Source organism: Candida pseudojiufengensis, assembly GCF_024610245.1.
Source record: "Candida pseudojiufengensis strain CBS 10847 chromosome Unknown scaffold14, whole genome shotgun sequence".
In the NCBI taxonomy this organism is placed as follows: Eukaryota; Fungi; Ascomycota; class Pichiomycetes; order Serinales; family Debaryomycetaceae; genus Lodderomyces; species Lodderomyces pseudojiufengensis.
Window position 1 is genome coordinate 255,455 of NW_026261536.1, and position 18,312 is coordinate 273,766.

General features: G+C 27.3%; 9 protein-coding genes across 9 annotated transcripts; 7 read left to right on the top strand and 2 right to left on the bottom strand. All coding sequences in view use genetic code 12, as the record gives it.

Annotated features, from left to right (window-relative positions):
* Positions 1 to 478: 478 nt before the first annotated feature.
* Positions 479 to 2,530, top strand: KGF55_004405 (serine-type carboxypeptidase; the record flags this gene model as incomplete). Its single annotated transcript, XM_051759305.1, has 1 exon — positions 479 to 2,530. One exon carries the CDS (start codon positions 479 to 481, stop codon positions 2,528 to 2,530), a length of 2,052 nt encoding a protein of 683 aa, XP_051612965.1.
* A 1,443-nt stretch (positions 2,531 to 3,973) lies between these two features.
* YML6 (mitochondrial 54S ribosomal protein uL4m) lies at positions 3,974 to 4,819 on the top strand (the record flags this gene model as incomplete). Its single annotated transcript, XM_051759306.1, has 1 exon — positions 3,974 to 4,819. One exon carries the CDS (start codon positions 3,974 to 3,976, stop codon positions 4,817 to 4,819), a length of 846 nt encoding a protein of 281 aa, XP_051612966.1.
* Positions 4,820 to 5,177: 358 nt separating this feature from the next.
* On the top strand, positions 5,178 to 5,985 carry RPS18 (40S ribosomal protein uS13; the record flags this gene model as incomplete). Its single annotated transcript, XM_051759308.1, has 2 exons — positions 5,178 to 5,224; positions 5,595 to 5,985. 2 exons carry the CDS (start codon positions 5,178 to 5,180, stop codon positions 5,983 to 5,985), a joined length of 438 nt encoding a protein of 145 aa, XP_051612967.1.
* An 883-nt stretch (positions 5,986 to 6,868) lies between these two features.
* On the bottom strand, positions 6,869 to 8,365 carry YOX1 (Yox1p; the record flags this gene model as incomplete). Its single annotated transcript, XM_051759309.1, has 1 exon — positions 6,869 to 8,365. The coding sequence occupies one exon, from the start codon at positions 8,363 to 8,365 to the stop codon at positions 6,869 to 6,871; it is 1,497 nt and encodes a 498-aa protein (XP_051612968.1).
* Positions 8,366 to 11,418: 3,053 nt separating this feature from the next.
* Positions 11,419 to 13,422, top strand: PHM5 (endopolyphosphatase; the record flags this gene model as incomplete). Its single annotated transcript, XM_051759310.1, has 1 exon — positions 11,419 to 13,422. The coding sequence occupies one exon, from the start codon at positions 11,419 to 11,421 to the stop codon at positions 13,420 to 13,422; it is 2,004 nt and encodes a 667-aa protein (XP_051612969.1).
* Positions 13,423 to 13,640: 218 nt separating this feature from the next.
* KGF55_004410 (uncharacterized protein) lies at positions 13,641 to 14,372 on the top strand (the record flags this gene model as incomplete). Its single annotated transcript, XM_051759311.1, has 1 exon — positions 13,641 to 14,372. One exon carries the CDS (start codon positions 13,641 to 13,643, stop codon positions 14,370 to 14,372), a length of 732 nt encoding a protein of 243 aa, XP_051612970.1.
* A 796-nt stretch (positions 14,373 to 15,168) lies between these two features.
* Positions 15,169 to 16,110, top strand: RPP0 (60S ribosomal protein uL10; the record flags this gene model as incomplete). The annotated part of the gene is made up of 1 exon (XM_051759312.1): positions 15,169 to 16,110. One exon carries the CDS (start codon positions 15,169 to 15,171, stop codon positions 16,108 to 16,110), a length of 942 nt encoding a protein of 313 aa, XP_051612971.1.
* Positions 16,111 to 16,268: 158 nt separating this feature from the next.
* KGF55_004412 (uncharacterized protein) lies at positions 16,269 to 17,378 on the top strand (the record flags this gene model as incomplete). Its single annotated transcript, XM_051759313.1, has 1 exon — positions 16,269 to 17,378. One exon carries the CDS (start codon positions 16,269 to 16,271, stop codon positions 17,376 to 17,378), a length of 1,110 nt encoding a protein of 369 aa, XP_051612972.1.
* A 62-nt stretch (positions 17,379 to 17,440) lies between these two features.
* KGF55_004413 (mitochondrial 37S ribosomal protein bS16m) lies at positions 17,441 to 17,887 on the bottom strand (the record flags this gene model as incomplete). Its single annotated transcript, XM_051759314.1, has 1 exon — positions 17,441 to 17,887. The coding sequence occupies one exon, from the start codon at positions 17,885 to 17,887 to the stop codon at positions 17,441 to 17,443; it is 447 nt and encodes a 148-aa protein (XP_051612973.1).
* Between the last annotated feature and the right edge of the window lie 425 nt (positions 17,888 to 18,312).

Genomic DNA, 18,312 nt, shown 5'->3' on the forward strand with positions numbered 1-18,312 from the left:
TTAAATTCAGTGAAGTGAAGTCACTTATTTATTTATGTCAAAATTAAGGAGTATGACCTGACATTGATTTAAGTGTCAATTTGACTATTTTGAGTCATTTAGGTTGGTAGCATTTGAAATATATATATATTAACATGATAAGCCTACTTAGTCTCTTACTTAATAATAATACTTTTAAAATTAAGCTTTTACAAATGATTACTTTGTTAAGTAATATAAAATATTATCAACAACTTAAATAATTAATTTTACAACCAACGATTACTCCATCAACCCATCGTCATTGTACTTACTATTGGAGTGTATATCACAAATCATAGGAGTTCATAATCATCCATAGTCATTCATCATCCATCTACAAATCATTTAACCGACTGTTTTTTTAGATACCCGAATTATCAACAACAACAACATCTACTCCACTTCACTTCACTATTCCTAAATTTATGGTATAATTTTTCAAATCACACATTCCACCATGCACTTCATAAACGTAATATATTTATTTACTTGCATTTTCATTACATCAATACTGGCAGCACCTCCAAAAGAAGGTTCAAACTCAGATCCAACAAAGAAATATTTAGTTACAAATTTACCTGGATTATCCGAAATTGATGATGATTATAAACCAATAATGTATTCAGGACAATTAGAATTATTTCCTGAAAATAACACTAATTATTTTTTTTGGAAATTTGTAGATTCAAAAAAATCAGATAATACCATAAAAAAAACAATATTTTGGTTAAATGGTGGACCAGGATGTTCATCAATGGATGGAGCATTATTAGAAACAGGACCATTTAGAATTAATAAAGATAAACAAATTATATTAAATAATGGAACTTGGCATAAAAGTGGTGATATAATTTATGTTGATCAACCTGCTGGTACTGGTTTTAGTTATACAAATCAAGATTCTTTTATACATGATTTAGATGTAATGGCATTTTATTTCTTGAGGTTTATGGAAAAATATTATGAATTATTTCCAGATGAATTAAATAATGATATTTATTTTGCAGGAGAAAGTTATGCTGGTCAATATATTCCATATATTGCTACTGCGATAATAAAGAGAAACAAAAATTTAGGTAGTGATCAAAAAGAATATAAACTCAAAGGTTTATTAATTGGTAATGGTTGGGTTTCACCAAATGAACAAAGTTTAGCTTATTTACCATTTTTTTTAGAAAGAGGATTAATTGATAAAACTCATCCTAAAATTCTTAATCTTTTAAAAAAGCAAGAAGAATGTCAAAGAATTGTTGATAAAGTAGATTCACATTTTAATGATAAAGAAATAAATCCAATTGAAATAGATTCATCAGTTTGTGAAAATATTTTAACTAAATTATTAGAATATACACTTGATAAATCAGTAGGAAATGATCAACAATGTATAAATATGTATGATTATACATTAAGAGATTCATGGCCTTCTTGTGGAATGAATTGGCCAATGGAATTAAAATATGTTAATCCATTTTTAAATGATAATGATATAAAACATGATTTAAATTTAAAACAATTGAAAACATGGCGTGAATGTAATGGAAGAGTTGGAAGAAATTTTAATGCAAGACGTTCATTCCCTTCTATTCATTTATTACCTGAACTAACAAAACATTTACCAATAATATTATTTAATGGAGATAATGATATTATATGTAATACCCAAGGTGTATTATCTTATTTATCAAAATTAAAATGGCAAGATCAGAAAGGGTTTTTAAATGATACAGCAAAATTAAATTGGATTCATGATGATTCAAATGTAGGTTATTATTTAAGTGAAAGTAATTTAACATTTATAAATATTTATAATTCAAGTCATATGGTACCTTATGATTTACCTGATGTTTCAAGAGCTTTAATTGATATTATAACTGGAAACTATGATGTAAAAAATAATGAAATTAGAACTTATCCATTAGGTGTTAAAGCTAAAGGTGTAGAAGAGACACCAGTAGAGGAGAACAAACCAGAATCATCAGACACAGCAACATCTTCAAATACCGAAGAATCATCCTCCATTGAATCTACAACAATAGAAAACTCAACTCAATTAAATTCAACAACAACTGATCCAAATTCATCAACTATTGAAAATGATGAACCAACAAGTAATAAAATAACAAGATTAATACAATTAGCGGTAATAATAATAGTAATATGGGGTATATATATATTATATTCATCATATAAATCAAGACCATCATCAATTATCAAAAAAACATCCCGCAACAAGAAAAAAAATGTACAATGGGCAGATCAATTAGATAGTTTTGAAGAAGAAGAAGATTTAAAAAATTATGATGATGATGGGATCTTTACAAAGGCATTTAATAAATTGAGTGGGAAAAATAATAATAGTAATAAAGTTGGTAATTATGTACCATTAGATGATTTTATAATAGGTGGTAGTGATGATGATGATGAAGAAGAACCACAGAGAGATAGTAGGTCTCCGAATAAAGATAATGATACAAAGAAAGACAATAATGAAATTAAAGATGATGTTTAGATGTAATGAATTTTTATTTTTAATATATGAAATGAAATGGTTAATGAATTTAAATTATTGAATCTTCTCTTTAATCTAAGGAGACAATCTTCTACTTAAAACTGATTTGGATTCCCAATGATAATAACACGTATCTCAGGTTCCACTTGGTTCAGATAGTTCGTAGAATAGACATACTGACGCATGACATGGTTGATAATATTTACTGTGTTTTTAATTTAGTAAAGTTTCTAATGTTTAAATAAGAGACCTAAACCATAGAGAAAAAGAATACTGAATCGCACGGATCAAACTAACCAAATGACTTCGTTTTGGGTACTTACCTTTTTTGGTAAGTCTGAATCATGCAATTAAGTATTCTTCTTCAAAATGGTTTAAGCGAAATGAGAAGTCAATTCAGATATCTATATTAACTGATTTGTCATTTTTCAAAACTGAGTTAAGAAAACTATCCTAATGTTGTGTAATACACTGTTTAGTATCTTGTGGGTTGTTGGCCAATAGGTATGGTTCCAATTGTCTTCCATCAACTTTTGAAATTTGGATTTTCAAATTAAATTGTGCAGGTGGTTTAGATGAAGTATCAATTTTGTGGAAAGATCACGAAACAGATTAATGTTGCTCAATATACCACTGAAACAGTAACTTCTGCTTGCTAAAAGGTAAGTCTGATTACAGTTCAAGTGAATGATTATATCAAACTCAGTTAGCGCCTTTCTGATATAATCATCCAACAGAACTGTAACCAAACTTTCTTTTTGATGATTAATGACACCAGGAAATTCATAAATTAATCTTAAATGTTTCATACTAATTTGGAGCTCCATTATTACATACTAAAAAACCATACTTTCCTTGTTTTTTCATTGCTGTGACTGTTTTTTGATCTCTTAGCCGTAAAAGCAGCTAATAATTGTATACCACCGTGTTTTGATTTGCATGCTATAATGAAATAGGACTGGTCTGATCATTAAGTCTCGCCTACTTCCCGTTCTGTCTCCTTTGAAGTTCCTGACCCCGGGTTGCGCTGTTTGATTATTGATCATAAACACTAAAAGTCTTATAAAGTCTTCAAATGGCTATGACCAAATTCAGATTTCCAAGGAGAAGTCATGTTTAATTGGATCGATTCTACTTTCTGCAACAACTGAATATTCATTCAAACATTTATGAATAGATAAAATATTAAACTGAACATGATTCTCTTAGTTGATTCGAGCAAAAAAACTGTGAATTCCCATTAATCTCAGCGATTATCATGTGTGAAAAAAATGAACAATTTTGAAATATAGAGATTTAAAATTATGATGTTTCGCTGTCGTGAGGAAAATGTTACAAAATTTACGACATTCGAATCCAAATATTATCAACCGAGTTGAAAAAATCAATTAACCTAAATCGAAGAAGACCAATTCAATTTAAATCAAATTTAATTATAAAAACATGAGCTCTATAATGTTCAGGCAGTCGATACGAAGACTAGCTACAGAAGCTACTCCGATAATATCACAACCAATCTCAACCATACCCACAACAATAACAAATTCATCTAATAAACTACACATATCACAACCACCAAAATATACATTAGCACAACTTCGTACATTCCCAAATCTTGAACCTCAAACATTTATTCCATTACCTTATCAATTTTTTAATACAGATCAACCAATAAGAAGAGATTTATTATGGAGTACAGTAGTATATGAAGCAGATAATTCAAGAGTTGGATCAAATTATGTTATAACAAAATCTGATTCACCATATTCTAATCGAAAATTACGTCCACAAAAGGGTTCAGGTAGAGCAAGATTAGGTGATGCAAATTCTCCTCATATGGATAATGAAATAAAAGCTCATGCTATAAAGGGATATCATGATTGGAGTACTGATTTACCTAAAAAAATTTATAATAAAGCTATTCAAACTGCTTTTATATCATTATATAAAAATGGAAATTTAATAGTGGTAAAAAATGAATGTGATTTTAAACAAAATAATGTTGAAATAACTCAATCTTTTGTATCATCACATAATTTAAATAATTTAAATTTATTATTTATAACTACTGATAAAAGAGATAACTTACAACAAAGTTTAAAAAAATTCTTTTTAAATGATAAAGAATTATCAAAATTAAGTAAAAGAGAGAAAGCTAAAGCTATTGCTAAAGTTAAAGGGAAAGTCTTGATACAAGATCAAGTTGAAGTTAGAGATTTATTAAAAGCTAATAGAGTATTTATTGAAAAACCAGCATTGGAATGGTTTATTAGTGAATATAGTGTTTAAGACCCCGAATTGACGATTTCTAGGTTTTGTAAATAGTAAGTAATGACATAGCATATTTGATGATAAAGCTTAGGTAAGACGTACTTAGACATACTCGACTATGAGACGTTAATTGTTTCAGTATTTGATACCTTAGGGTTAAAGCCCTGTAGTTAAACGCTACCAATAGGCTTATACTAACTTAGTATACTACTTTTTTGTGTCACAAAATCTGTTCTCTCTCTCTTACTGAAAAATTTTGTATGTACGCTTCTTTCAATAGTAAAAAATAGTACTAACGAAAAAAAGTGAATTTTTGAAAGAAATATTTACATAGATTTTCAATCAATCATATATCAATAAACAACCAATATCCAACATGCCATTAGTTGTTCAAGAACAAGGTTCATTCCAACACATTTTACGGTATGTTCATTGAAAACAGAAAGAAGAGAAAAGAGTGGAGCAAAGGGGTTATTATTGAAACAAATTCGAAGATGGAACAAGATGATCGGATTGAATAAATCTTATTACTTGAGAGACCTACCACATGGATAACAGAGTATTGATATATTGAGGATCAAATAATTCAACATTAAAATCAATGAATCATCTAGGAGTTATAGTGATCGAACCAACTGGTTAGATATTTTAAATATGAATCCATCTACAAAGATTCACGATCATATACTATCAAAGTTTAAAACAAAACTCTCACCAAGATGTCAATAAAAAAACCATACAAACTCCTTTTTAGCTCAGATGTATATGAACCTCATACTAACAAATATTTTAGTTTATTAAATACCAACATTGATGGTAGAATTAAAATCATGTATGCTCTTACTAAAATTAGAGGAGTAGGAAGAAGATATTCAAATTTAGTTTGTAAAAAAGCAGATGTTGATTTAAATAAAAGAGCAGGAGAATTAACTCAAGAAGAATTAGAAAGAATTGTTACAATTATGCAAAATCCAACAAATTATAAAATTCCTTCATGGTTTTTAAATAGACAAAAAGATCAAGTTGATGGAAAAAATTATCATGTTTTAGCAAATAATTTAGAAAGTAAATTAAGAGATGATTTAGAAAGATTAAAAAAAATTAGATCTCATAGAGGTATTAGACATTTCTGGGGATTAAAAGTTAGAGGTCAACATACTAAAACTACTTCAAGAGGTAGATAAATTTAATGGTTGTTTGTCATTTACTTTCATAACTCATGATAAAAATAACAACAGAGGGGAAAGAGTAATTTATGTAATGGATTGCCACTAATATTTGAGGTTTGACCTGTTATAATTAATTCTAAATTTCATTAGGTTCTATATACTTTTTCATGTAATTTAATTAACACTTAAAAAGAAAATACTTGTTTAAAATTGTAGTTATCTCTAGGTCAAATTGAGGATCTCAGTTTCGTTGAATGGTTGTTATCAATACAATTGAAGACTTAAAATACGCGATTGTGTATCAATCTATTTCTGCGTTAATTTAAGTGTACTACTTGAGTAGTGCACGTGATAACATAAATTGTTGATATTTTTTATAGAGTTTCGTATCATTCTAAATTAAATACATATAGTTTTATAGTAGATAATTCACTATAGATCATTAATAATTACGTAAGAAGAGTAAAGCAGGCAACATCAGGTACCCACCAAACATCAAAACAAACAAACATTTGGTTTATACTTATTATCTTTGAAACACCTGGGAAAGGAACAAATTAATTTGATGGGTTTGAAATAGATAATCATACTATAAAAAAAGCAGTTTTCTTTACCAAGTTTTGAAAGAGGATGAAATACTAATTAGTTGAAAGTTTCAAACTCATCCTAAACCCTGTCGAAAGCAGGGAATTTCATTACTGAAAAAAAAGACTTCTTTTTTCATTGTATGTATTTCAATTTCAGACCCATCAATAAACTAACTGAAAATATAAAGATAATCACTTTAATATACATAGAATAGAATTATATCATTCATAAAAGATGATTATATCATTAAGACACCTATATAAAATACAAGAAAAGAAGAACTAAACACTAGATTTAATCAATCAACCACCTAAAATTTATTAGTTAAGTCACCTAAAATTTTTCTATCTCTAACTATTGAAGAATTAGAATTCAAAGATTCAAATTGTAATTTTTGAGTTAATTTAGAAGGAATTAATTTAAATGTCATTGTTGATGTACCTTTATTATCATTTAATTCAAAAGGTTGTTTTTTATTTGTTTCAATTAATTTATTATTAAGAATTGGAGCAACAACTTTTTGAATTGATTGAATTTGTGGTTGTGGTTGTGATGTTATTATTGGTGATGGTGAAATTAAAGGAATTGATAAATTTGTTTTTAATGGAGTTGAAGAAATTATATTATTATGAAGTATAGGTTTTTCAATTATTTGATTTGTAATTTCTATTGATTCTGTTGATTCTTCTGTATCTTCTGATTCTGATCCTTCATATTCTTCAGTTCCTTGTGATTGTAATTGTTGTTGACGAAGTTTTTCTTGTAATTCTTGTTGTTGATTAATACTTATATTAACAACAGGTAATTCACAAATTTCTTTTTCAATAATATTTGATTTTCTTAAACTTTGTCTTTTATTTTGAAACCAAATTTGAATAGCTTTTTCAGTCATTGAAACTTTTGAAGCAATTTCAATTCTTCTTAATTTATTTGGTGTTGATCCTATTTCAAATTCTTGATTTAATATATTTAATTCATTGGGTGAAGTTCTTCTTCTTTTTCTTCTTGCTAATGGTGCATTATCTATTGATGGTTCTTGAGATGGATAAGTTGATGGTGAATGAGATATAAATGCATAAGATTTTGAATTGTTATTTTGTTTATTATCTTCATTATTTAAATTTTTAAATTGTGTTACTATTGATGATGATGATGATGAATTTGATTTTAAGTTGTTGGTTTTAGATTTACGTAATTCTAATATACTTGTATCCATTATTGAGGAATCTTCATTTATTGATTTATTTGATGATAAATGTATGGATGAATGCGACTTGGAAATAGTTGAAGGTGGTGGTGTTGGCATAGTTTTTGGTTGATATGATGTAGTAGTATATGAATGATACCTTTGAGGTGGAGAAGGTCTAGTGGTAGCAGCAGTGGCAGATGATGAAGATATTGAAGAAATTGATGAAAATGATGATGAATGAATTGGAAAATGTTGTTGTTGATGATTATATTCATTATTATTGAAAAATGGAGATGATGTAGTTATTGGAGTATTTGAACATGTACTATCAGTTGTACTAAAAGTATCAATTGAAGGAAATGAAGAAGATGATGATGTTACTACTTGTTTATTGGTATTTGTCAATGGATGATCTTTATAATGACTTGTATTTGCATTCGATAATATAGATGATAAAGGAGGTAATGAAAATCTTGTTGATGATGATGATGATGAATATGGTGGTTTTGTATTTGATTGTTGTAAAGATCCAAATGAAGGTATAGCTGATGAAGATGAACCGGAAGTTGAAGTATGTTGATTTTGATCTAATTTTTTAGGTGTTTGTAAATGAATCATAATTTTTGTGTGTGTGTTTTATAAACGAATGTAAGAAGTTGAAGAATTTGAAATGTCTAAATGAGTGTATAGATTGATTTCTTTTTGATCAATTGATGATGATATACAAGTAGTAATGGAAACTGAACTGGTACTGATAAATATAAAGTGGAAATTGAGGATATATATATTACTAATAAGAAGTAAGAAGTTCCCTTAATTAACTTAAATTAAACAAACGCGATATTTAGAAATTCAATTAAAAATCAAAACAAGTAAATTAATTAGTATAGATTCATTACACAAATACCCAATTTCTTTAATTAATAGCATAGAAGCATAGAATTAGAATGCTTAAAGTAACAAATCTCATCTAAATTAAATTGAAAAGGTGTTTCTTATGCAATTAATTAATCAATTAAAAAACGAATAATATTCTTAATGTGTTTTGTTTTCATATTAATCAATTAGCATATTAAAGGGTTTTTTTTGCTCAAATTCGAATAAAAGATAGAATTTTGCTTTTACCAGTTGTGAAACTCTACATGTATTTGAATGAATAATCTACCGGATGGGATTTTTTACAAAGTATGTAATGTATGAATTACTGGCTCATCCAATTATATAATTTCAATTTCTTTAAAATAGGGTTTATTTATTATTATTACTTCTATACAGGTTTTATGTTTTGATTTTTAAAGTTACGCGATATTTATTATTTTTTTAAATTTTTCAAGTTTCAAGTTACAAAATCAAACTATTCATCACTATAGAGGTTCAATTTTATCTAAATTAAGTAATTAATTTACTATTTGAAGTTATATAATTAGGTTTCATATTATATCATATTTTATAATATGTGATACGTATAAAAAATCAAAAAAAGGGTTAGAGTTATTTAATAAGGTGAATAAAATTAAATTTTTCGTACCTTTGAATTCGTAAATTCTAAATATTACCTTTCGTTGGATCAATCATGTTTTGAATTGAAAGGTTAGAAAAAATTAACCCCTATCAATCGTTTTTGAGGGTGAGATAGAGTATAGTACAAGATATGATTCGCTTTTAAGAGTTAATTGACTTTTAAGCTTGTTAAAATTCACAAGCGTAGCGTAAGGGCCATTTGCTTATGTAAAGATATATATCTGAAGTTTGATTTCTTTTCCATCACTTTAGTACGAAGACATCCATTTAGCTTATGGAGTTTGATTCAATTTTACAACTATTGATTTCATATTTGAAATTTTAAATCTTAAAACGATAAATACTAGACTACATAAAAATGGTAATAACATACTTACTTGATGAAAAATATCGCAAATATTTTCAAATTACCCTCGAAAGATATCACGCTAGTATTTGAGTAACAAATCATCTAATAAGCTTCGTCGATTTTGATCCAATAATATCATCATGAACTATGGTGATCCAAAATTCAAAGATCGTCAAATAAATAGCACAACTCAAAATACAATCAAAAAATACATACTAATAGCTCCTATCTCAGAATTCAGCCACTGGAGACTTGACTTCTCAGATTACCCAGTTTAGTGTGTATATCCAGTTGCAACAGCTAAACCTTAAACATATTCAATCCTCTCAATGCCAGAACTTTTAGATACGTTATGTGTACGCACCTATGAAATCAAATCCAAATTCTGCAAATAAGAACTATTGACATGTAGTTTCTGATTGTAGCTATTTAGTTGACACCAATTGCGATTTTTTAATCACCATAGTTCATAACATTATTGCTGGTTAACGAAACTCGCTAGATTATATGTTACTCTGATACTTGCTTTTAGTTCTTGTGTGGGATACTTGGAATATTCTTCTTGAGATTATGACATTTAGTAATTTGTTATTCAATACTACCTGAAGTTTGATGATAATTGATTGAAGTGTAATTGTTGTGGAAATAATTTGAATTATAAATTGTAGTGGCAAAATTGAAATATTTATATATTTTTGAAATTTCATAAATAAAGTGGGGTACAATAAATTAAAGTTATTTGTAACATTTCTTTCATTATATTTGAGTCTTACCAATTGTTATCACCACATACTTAAGGTCATATTTTTCATCTTTTGTAAAGTTTTAGTTCAATGAGATCAAGTGAAAGCTCTTGAAATTTGAAGTAGAACTTGTTTTAACATGTTTAAAGTAAACCCTCAGGGAAATTTAACTGCCTTTTCATCAAATATAGATCCCAAAGATTCTGAATATACTTAATCAATCTGTTACTAAACAATTTGGCATCTCATCTAAAGAGGATAATCTATCATTGTATGGGACAAAAGAAGATTATGATCTTGACTCATTAACTCAGATATTGAAAGTCTCTTTCAAGTGGATATAGATTAAATATGTAGAATAATGGGTGTAATAGAATATGCACATTGACGATCAATTAATCGATGACAAATGTATTTGAATAGCTCAGGGAACTCTATATCACTAAAGTAAAACAGTTTAAGTAAACAACTTTCATTGAGCTTCGTCTTTTCAAGAGTTTGAAGTTTGCCTATTCAGTAAAACTCAATAAGACCGATGCGGATATATTAGTAAAGATCAATTTGTTTTTTTGCAGTCAAAAGTAAATTTTGAAAACTTAATTTCTTGAAGTTGATCATGTAGTAATTACCTTTATTTCACATCTCATCTTCAGACTGATCATGCTATCAATATTAGTTTGTTGTTGAGACTTAGATATTTATAGATAATCATATTAAAGAAAGCGGACTTACTACGCCACACGTGTTTCATTTGATTTACAATTTTATAATACTGTACCGCAGATAGGGCGATAATTATTGTGCGTAAGTAGTGCTCGATGTCTTAAGTCGACCAAATAATAATAGTTAGAAGAAAATATTAGAAGTTACACAAAATTAAAGTTAAGAAAATATTCATTCAAGCAATTTGAATATTGTAATTTACAACTAGTTTAGATGATGTTGAGTTATCAAAGTATCAACTAATTTCTTCAATCAGTTTTATAATCATTGATAGACTATAACACCGGTTCACTTATTTATATCATTCTAGATAGACATATGTATAGAAACACATTATGGAATCATTAGATGAGAAACATAATCATCATAGACCAAAATTATCATCATATTTTAAAAGAATTTGTATAACCACTATACCTTTGATAATATTAATAACACTATTATATCTTAGTGGAATATTTACAAATTATTCACCAAATAACATTTCATTACCATTTTCAAAACAACAAAACAATCAAAATGTAGTGAAATCAAGTGAAATTATTGAATTAACTCAACTTCAAAAAGATGAATTAACAAAATTAGGTCTTACTCATAAAAATCCAATTAAAATAATATCAAATGAAAAAGGTGAACAAATAATTCATGGAAGATTTCTTCATATAACTGATATTCATCCTGATCCTTATTTTAAAGAAGGTTCATCATTTGAAGATGCATGTCATTCTTCAAAAGGAACAGCTCATAAATATGGAGATGCAATAAGTGGTTGTGATTCACCAATGATATTAATGAATGATACAATATCATGGATTGCACAAAATTTAAGAGATAAAATTGATTTTATTATATGGACAGGAGATAATATTCGTCATGATAATGATAGAAATTATCCAAGAACTGAACAAAATATATTTGAAATGAATGAAAGAGTAAGTCATATAATGTATGAAACTTTTAAAAAGGAAAACACTCCTGAATTAGAAATTGATTTAATACCAAGTTTAGGTAATAATGATGTTTATCCTCATAATTTATTTTCTATAGGTCCAACTTTACAAACAAGAGAATTATTTCAAATTTGGCAAAAATTTATTCCACAACTGCAATTACATATTTTTAATAGAGGTGCTTATTTTTTTAAAGAAGTTATACCTGGTCATTTAGCTATATTATCAATAAATACTTTATATTTATATCAATCAAATCCATTAGTTGATAATTGTGATAAAAAGAAACAACCAGGTTATAAATTATTTGAATGGTTAGGTTATGTTTTAAAAGAAATGAGAGCTCGTAAGATGAAAGTTTGGTTAACTGGTCATGTACCACCAAATGAAAAAAATTATGATCCAACTTGTTTAAGAAAATATATTGTTTGGATTTATGAATTTAGAGATGTTATAATTGGTGGATTATATGGTCATATGAATTTAGATCATTTTATTCCTTTAGATAGTGTTGCCGCTTATAAATCAATTAAAAATTCAAATATGATTAATGTTTTTGAAAATAGCTATGAAGATGATGACACTGATGCTATAGGTGATTCATCATTTTATCATGCATTAGATTCAAAATTTGATGATTCATTTTTTAGAATTCAAGGTGGTGTACCTGAATATAAAGTTGATTATATGGAAACTTTTAGAGAGGAAGTTTATGCAAAAATTAAAGGTAAAAAAAAATCTGGTTCATTTGGTGAAAGATATTCAATATCTCATGTTGCAAGTTCAATTGTACCAACTTTTAATCCAGGTATTAGAGTATGGGAATATAATATTACAACTTTAGGTAAAGAAATAACTAAAACAAAATTTGAACCATGGGATAAATTTTTTGAATCTATTGAAACATTAATTGAAAAACAAGATCAATATACTGATGAAGAAGATTCCGATAATAGTGTTTGGTCATTTTTAAAAAAAAGAGATAAAACTTTTCCTAAACCAATGCCAAAAACAGCAAAATTAGGACCAGCTTATATTCCACAAACTTTCACACCAGAAAGATATGTTCAATATTATGCAGATTTAAAATCAATAAATGATGGTAAAAAACAATTTGGTTATGAAATTGAATATGAAACTGATGATAAAATTTATAATTTAGATGTATTAACTGTTGATAGATGGTTACAATTTGCAAGAAAATTAGGTAAACCAATTAAATCTAAAGTTGAGACCTTAAAAAAGAAAAACCATAAAAATAAAAAAGGTAAAAAAGGTAAAAAGGGTAAACATCCAAAAGATGGTGATTCTAAATTAGATAAAATTTGGAATATTTATTTAAAAAATACTTTTGTTAGTTCTGGTTATGAAAATTCTGGACTTGGATGATAAACTTTGAGAATAGATAGACTAAATCAATAGGTTTTTTAACTAATGTAACATTTTAATGAATATATGAAAATAATGATTAAAACTGTAGTCTCGTACATTGATTTGAAGTTGTATGATAAAATAATCTCTTCTTTTTTTTTGCTGCAAAATTTAAATTATTTCAATTTTTTGGCAACCAATTTACATATTTACATCAACATAGAAATACAACCACAATGTCCTCCACATCAGACTCAACTCCAGAATTTTTAAGTGTTGAACTATCACACTCAACTCCAATAGAACCACATATTCCACAAACTAATAAAAATTTAAAAAATTACAGTACTTTAGATCCAAAATATAATCAATCATATTCAAGTGAAATCGAATACGGAAGAAATTTAACTGATCTGCCTAATCAAAATCAAACAGATTCAATTTTATTAAATATTGATACGAATGAATTAACTGATTGTTTGATAAGTCCAGATTTAAAAGCTTTAAATAATAATACAGGAAATAATTATGAATTTATAAGTTCTTTGGATTTACAAAATTTAGGTGATAATTATGATGAAAATAAAAGTGAAATAACTTCAGTTAATAATGTTTTAAAATTTTTAGGAAATAGTACTGGGTTGAAAAGAAGTATTACAAAGGAATATAATACATTTGATGATTATATTGTTAACATGTTTCTGGAAGATAACAATAACAATAGAGATGAAAAATTTATTGACTTTGTGAATGATGCTTTTAATGATTTATTAGATTTTGAGTCAACAATTCAAGATTTAAATTCAAAAATTAAACTTGATTCAATTGAACTTGAAACTATTTCAATTCAATTGAATCTGATCAATTCAAAAATTTTAAAAATTCAAGATCAACATTTTCCAATTACTAAAATTGAAAAACCAATTTTAGATCATAATTTGTCTTCTCAAGATTCAGTTGAATGTTAAAAATTATAATAGTAATTGATGCTAATATTTTGTACTTTGAATAATGATTTTGCAACTGATGCTCAAGATAATGTAAATTTTGTGTTTTGTTTCATACTTACTCTTTGTGTAACGGCATCTTATTCTTTTAAATGCTTTTCTTTTGAAACCTTATGCTTCAATCACTCTTGACTTTTATCTGATTGAAGTACTTTCATAATGAAATACGTGTTAAGTAACTGATTAGCACTCGATGATGTCAAACAAATAAAAAAGCTCTGAAGCGAAGGTTAAAGATTTTGGACGATTTCGAGTTTCGTCCAAGTTTTCCAACGTTGTATCAGTCACTTCAAGTCCGCCTCGTCGATTCTATACGTTCCCAAACATTCGAACAAAATCAGTCTTGGACATCTTGATTCTTATCGGTATTTTATGTAAATCTTCATTATCGGATAAATTGTTTCAAATATCGAAGAATATGTTTTTTCTGGTGCTGCTAAACATATTCTCCGATATTTAAAACAAACCCAAACTAAAACGAGCTTAACATGAACATTTCGAAATACCTTAAATTCTAAACACATTAAAGAAGAGGTAATTACTGTAAGTAAATACGTCTTTCGAAAATTTAATAGTATAAAACAAGTATTGCTACCATGTTTATTGAGTCACATGACTTTTAGGGCTTTTCGCACTTGAAAAATATCGTCTCTATTGAAAAATTTATATTATCAACACAACTCATAGTTTATTTCACTTCTTTCAAAATCATCATAGACCATTAAATTCCTATCGTCATATTAAATATCAAGTCGAAATGGGTGGTACCAGAGATAAAAAAGTACAATACTTCTCCAAATTAAGAGAACTTTTAGAAGAATACAAATCAATTTTTGTTGTTGGTGTTGATAATGTTTCTTCACAACAAATGCATGAAATCAGAAAAGCTTTAAGAAATGATGCTGTAGTTTTAATGGGTAAAAATACTATGGTTAGAAGAGCTTTAAGAGGTTTCCTTTCAGAATTACCAGATTATGAAAAATTATTACCATTTGTTAAAGGTAATGTTGGTTTCATTTTCACAAATAGTGATTTAAAAACTATTAGAGATACTATTACTGCTAATGTTGTTGCTGCCCCAGCAAGAGCTGGTGCTGTTGCTCCAGCTGATGTTTGGATTCCAGCTGGTAACACTGGTATGGAACCAGGTAAAACTTCATTCTTTCAAGCTTTAGGTGTTCCAACTAAAATTGCTAGAGGTACAATTGAAATTGTTTCAGATGTTAAAGTTGTTGATAAAGATGGTAAAGTTGGTCCATCAGAAGCTACTTTATTAAATATGTTAAACATTTCTCCTTTCACTTATGGTATGACTGTTGTTCAAGTTTATGATAATGGTCAAGTTTTCCCATCATCAATCTTAGATATTACTGATGATGAATTAATCAGCCATTTCGTTAGTGCTATTAACACCATTGCTTCAATCTCATTAGCTATTGGTTACCCAACCTTACCATCAGTTGGTCACTCATTAATCAATAACTATAAAAACGTTTTAGCTTTATCTATTGCTACTGATTATACTTTTGAAGGTTCAGAAGCTATTAAAGATAGATTAGCTAATCCAGAAGCTTATGCTGCTGCTGCTCCTGCTGCTTCAGCTGGTGGTGATGCTGCTGAAGAAGCTGCTCCAGCCGCTGCTGAAGAAGAAGAAGAAGAACAATCTGATGAAGATATGGGTTTCGGTTTATTCGATTAAACTAATCCATAGAAAGATAAGTTTTGTATAAAAATTTAATAATCAATAAATTTGTATTATTTTATTTCTTCTAAAATTATTGAAATTTGTTTTGTGTAGAATCTTTATATTTTTTTGCAACACTTTTACAAGAACTTATACAACACCAAATAGTGACTATGTATGATTCATTCACTTCTCAGGTTACTGTGTCTGATGTCGCCTTGATATCTAAAGATTCAGTTGAAACAAATGGAGGTGGTATTAATTGTTTACCAAATGAAGGTAAATTAAACATATGGTTCCTGAAAATCATTCTGATTATTGATGATTCACCATACAAGACTTCAAGAGATATTCAAGAATTTAACATAATGATGTACTATTATTTCAATTCAATATTAGAAATAATTAATATCGATGATAATAAAGATCGTTTTGTTGCATTTTTATCAAATAATAGAATGAATTGTATTATTAAAATTATTTCATCAAATATAAGCCAACAAAGTTTTATATTCTCAGATGAATCATTCAAACAAACCTATAAATTGGTTCAATTGATCTTACTGCTATTAAATAACTTTGATATACTTAACGACATCAAATTTGTTTATGAACTTTTGGATAGTTTATTAAATTTACTTACTTTAAAAATGGTTGCAAAAAAAGATTCTGATGTAAATACCATAAATAATTTGGTAAATAAAATTATTATTGAATTGATTCCAAATTCTAAAGTATTTGAAATACTCAAAAGTCATTTAAGTGTGAGTCAACTAGTCAAAGAAATGGATTATTTATTTGTTAACATCATGTCCTTGACTAAAAACTATTTAAAACATAAAAATGAAATAGATGATGATACAGAAGAATTCAAAATTTTATTTAGAGATGTAATGGTGCTTTTTGTGAACAAGAATTATCATAATTTAAACAAATTAAATTATACTATTCTTAAACAACAATATAGAATGATTAAAAATCAATCTAATTTAAATTTAGATGATGATAATATTGCATCTTTTGATCAACAAAATTCAGATTTTTATCAATATAATTCACCAAAAATTCAAGATCAAAATAGAGGTAGTAGAATCAATCAAGAAAGTCCTAATCATGATCAACATGAATGGATTCCAAGTTTTCTTAATCAGAATAATTTTGAAAATTTGAGTGATTTTGATATTAAAATTGAAACAAAATCTAGAAATCCTTTTAAAAAGTTATTTCAACACAAAAAATCTCATTGGGGTTGGTTTCATTTTCATAAAAAATTGAATCAATGATTTCTTTATCTAATAATTAATGTATATTCATGAAATTCGTTCAACTATGTACAGTATTTTCTTTAAAACTTTTTATCTCCTCTTCTTCTAATATTCTCCACTGGTGTTTCATGAACTTCTTTAATATCTTCAATAACAGGTTCATTAATTTCTTGAGATAATTTACTTGTTTTAGGCCAAAAATTAGGTAATATTCCACATTTTTTAAATAACCAAGCAATTTTTGGAGTTGGTTCAGCTCCCATACCTAACCAATATTTTGCTCTATGAAAATCTAAAGATATATCTTTTATAGGTATACTATCATCATGTATTGGTTTTGGAGTCGCTATTGGATTATAAGTACCTATTACTTCTATTGGTAATTTTTGTTGTGCTTTTTTTGCTTTCATTACAACTATATTATATACTGGTTGATGTTTTCTACCAAATCTTGCTAGTCTTATTTTCACTAGGTTTCTTTTGTGAGCTGTCTTTTCAGCTAGTGACATTAGTGGGCTTGATGACATATTTATTGAGGAATTTGATTAGTTGATGTGTGAAATTGGATAATTGATATTAATCAGTTGAATCTTTTGATCAAAAATTGTATGCCTATTGAAATAATTTTTCATTTTCAAGTTGGTAGTTGGTAGCGTTTAATTTTTGAATTTTGTATTGAGTTACTGGTGTTTTTCGATAAGAATGGATTACTACTCTAACCTGAAACTGAATTCACGTAAGCATTAAATAGACTAAACTAAATGCATTTGAATGAGTGAAATAAAACCGGGAAGCTTTTTTGATCAATAGAATTACTAATTTAGTTTAAGTGATTTTAAAACCTTTTTTTAATTTAATTTGAGTATTGATCCAAATTTGATTGCAAATTTACCAACAAAATAGTTATATTAGATCATTTGATACAGACTAAAGCAAAAGCTTGACTCTCCCA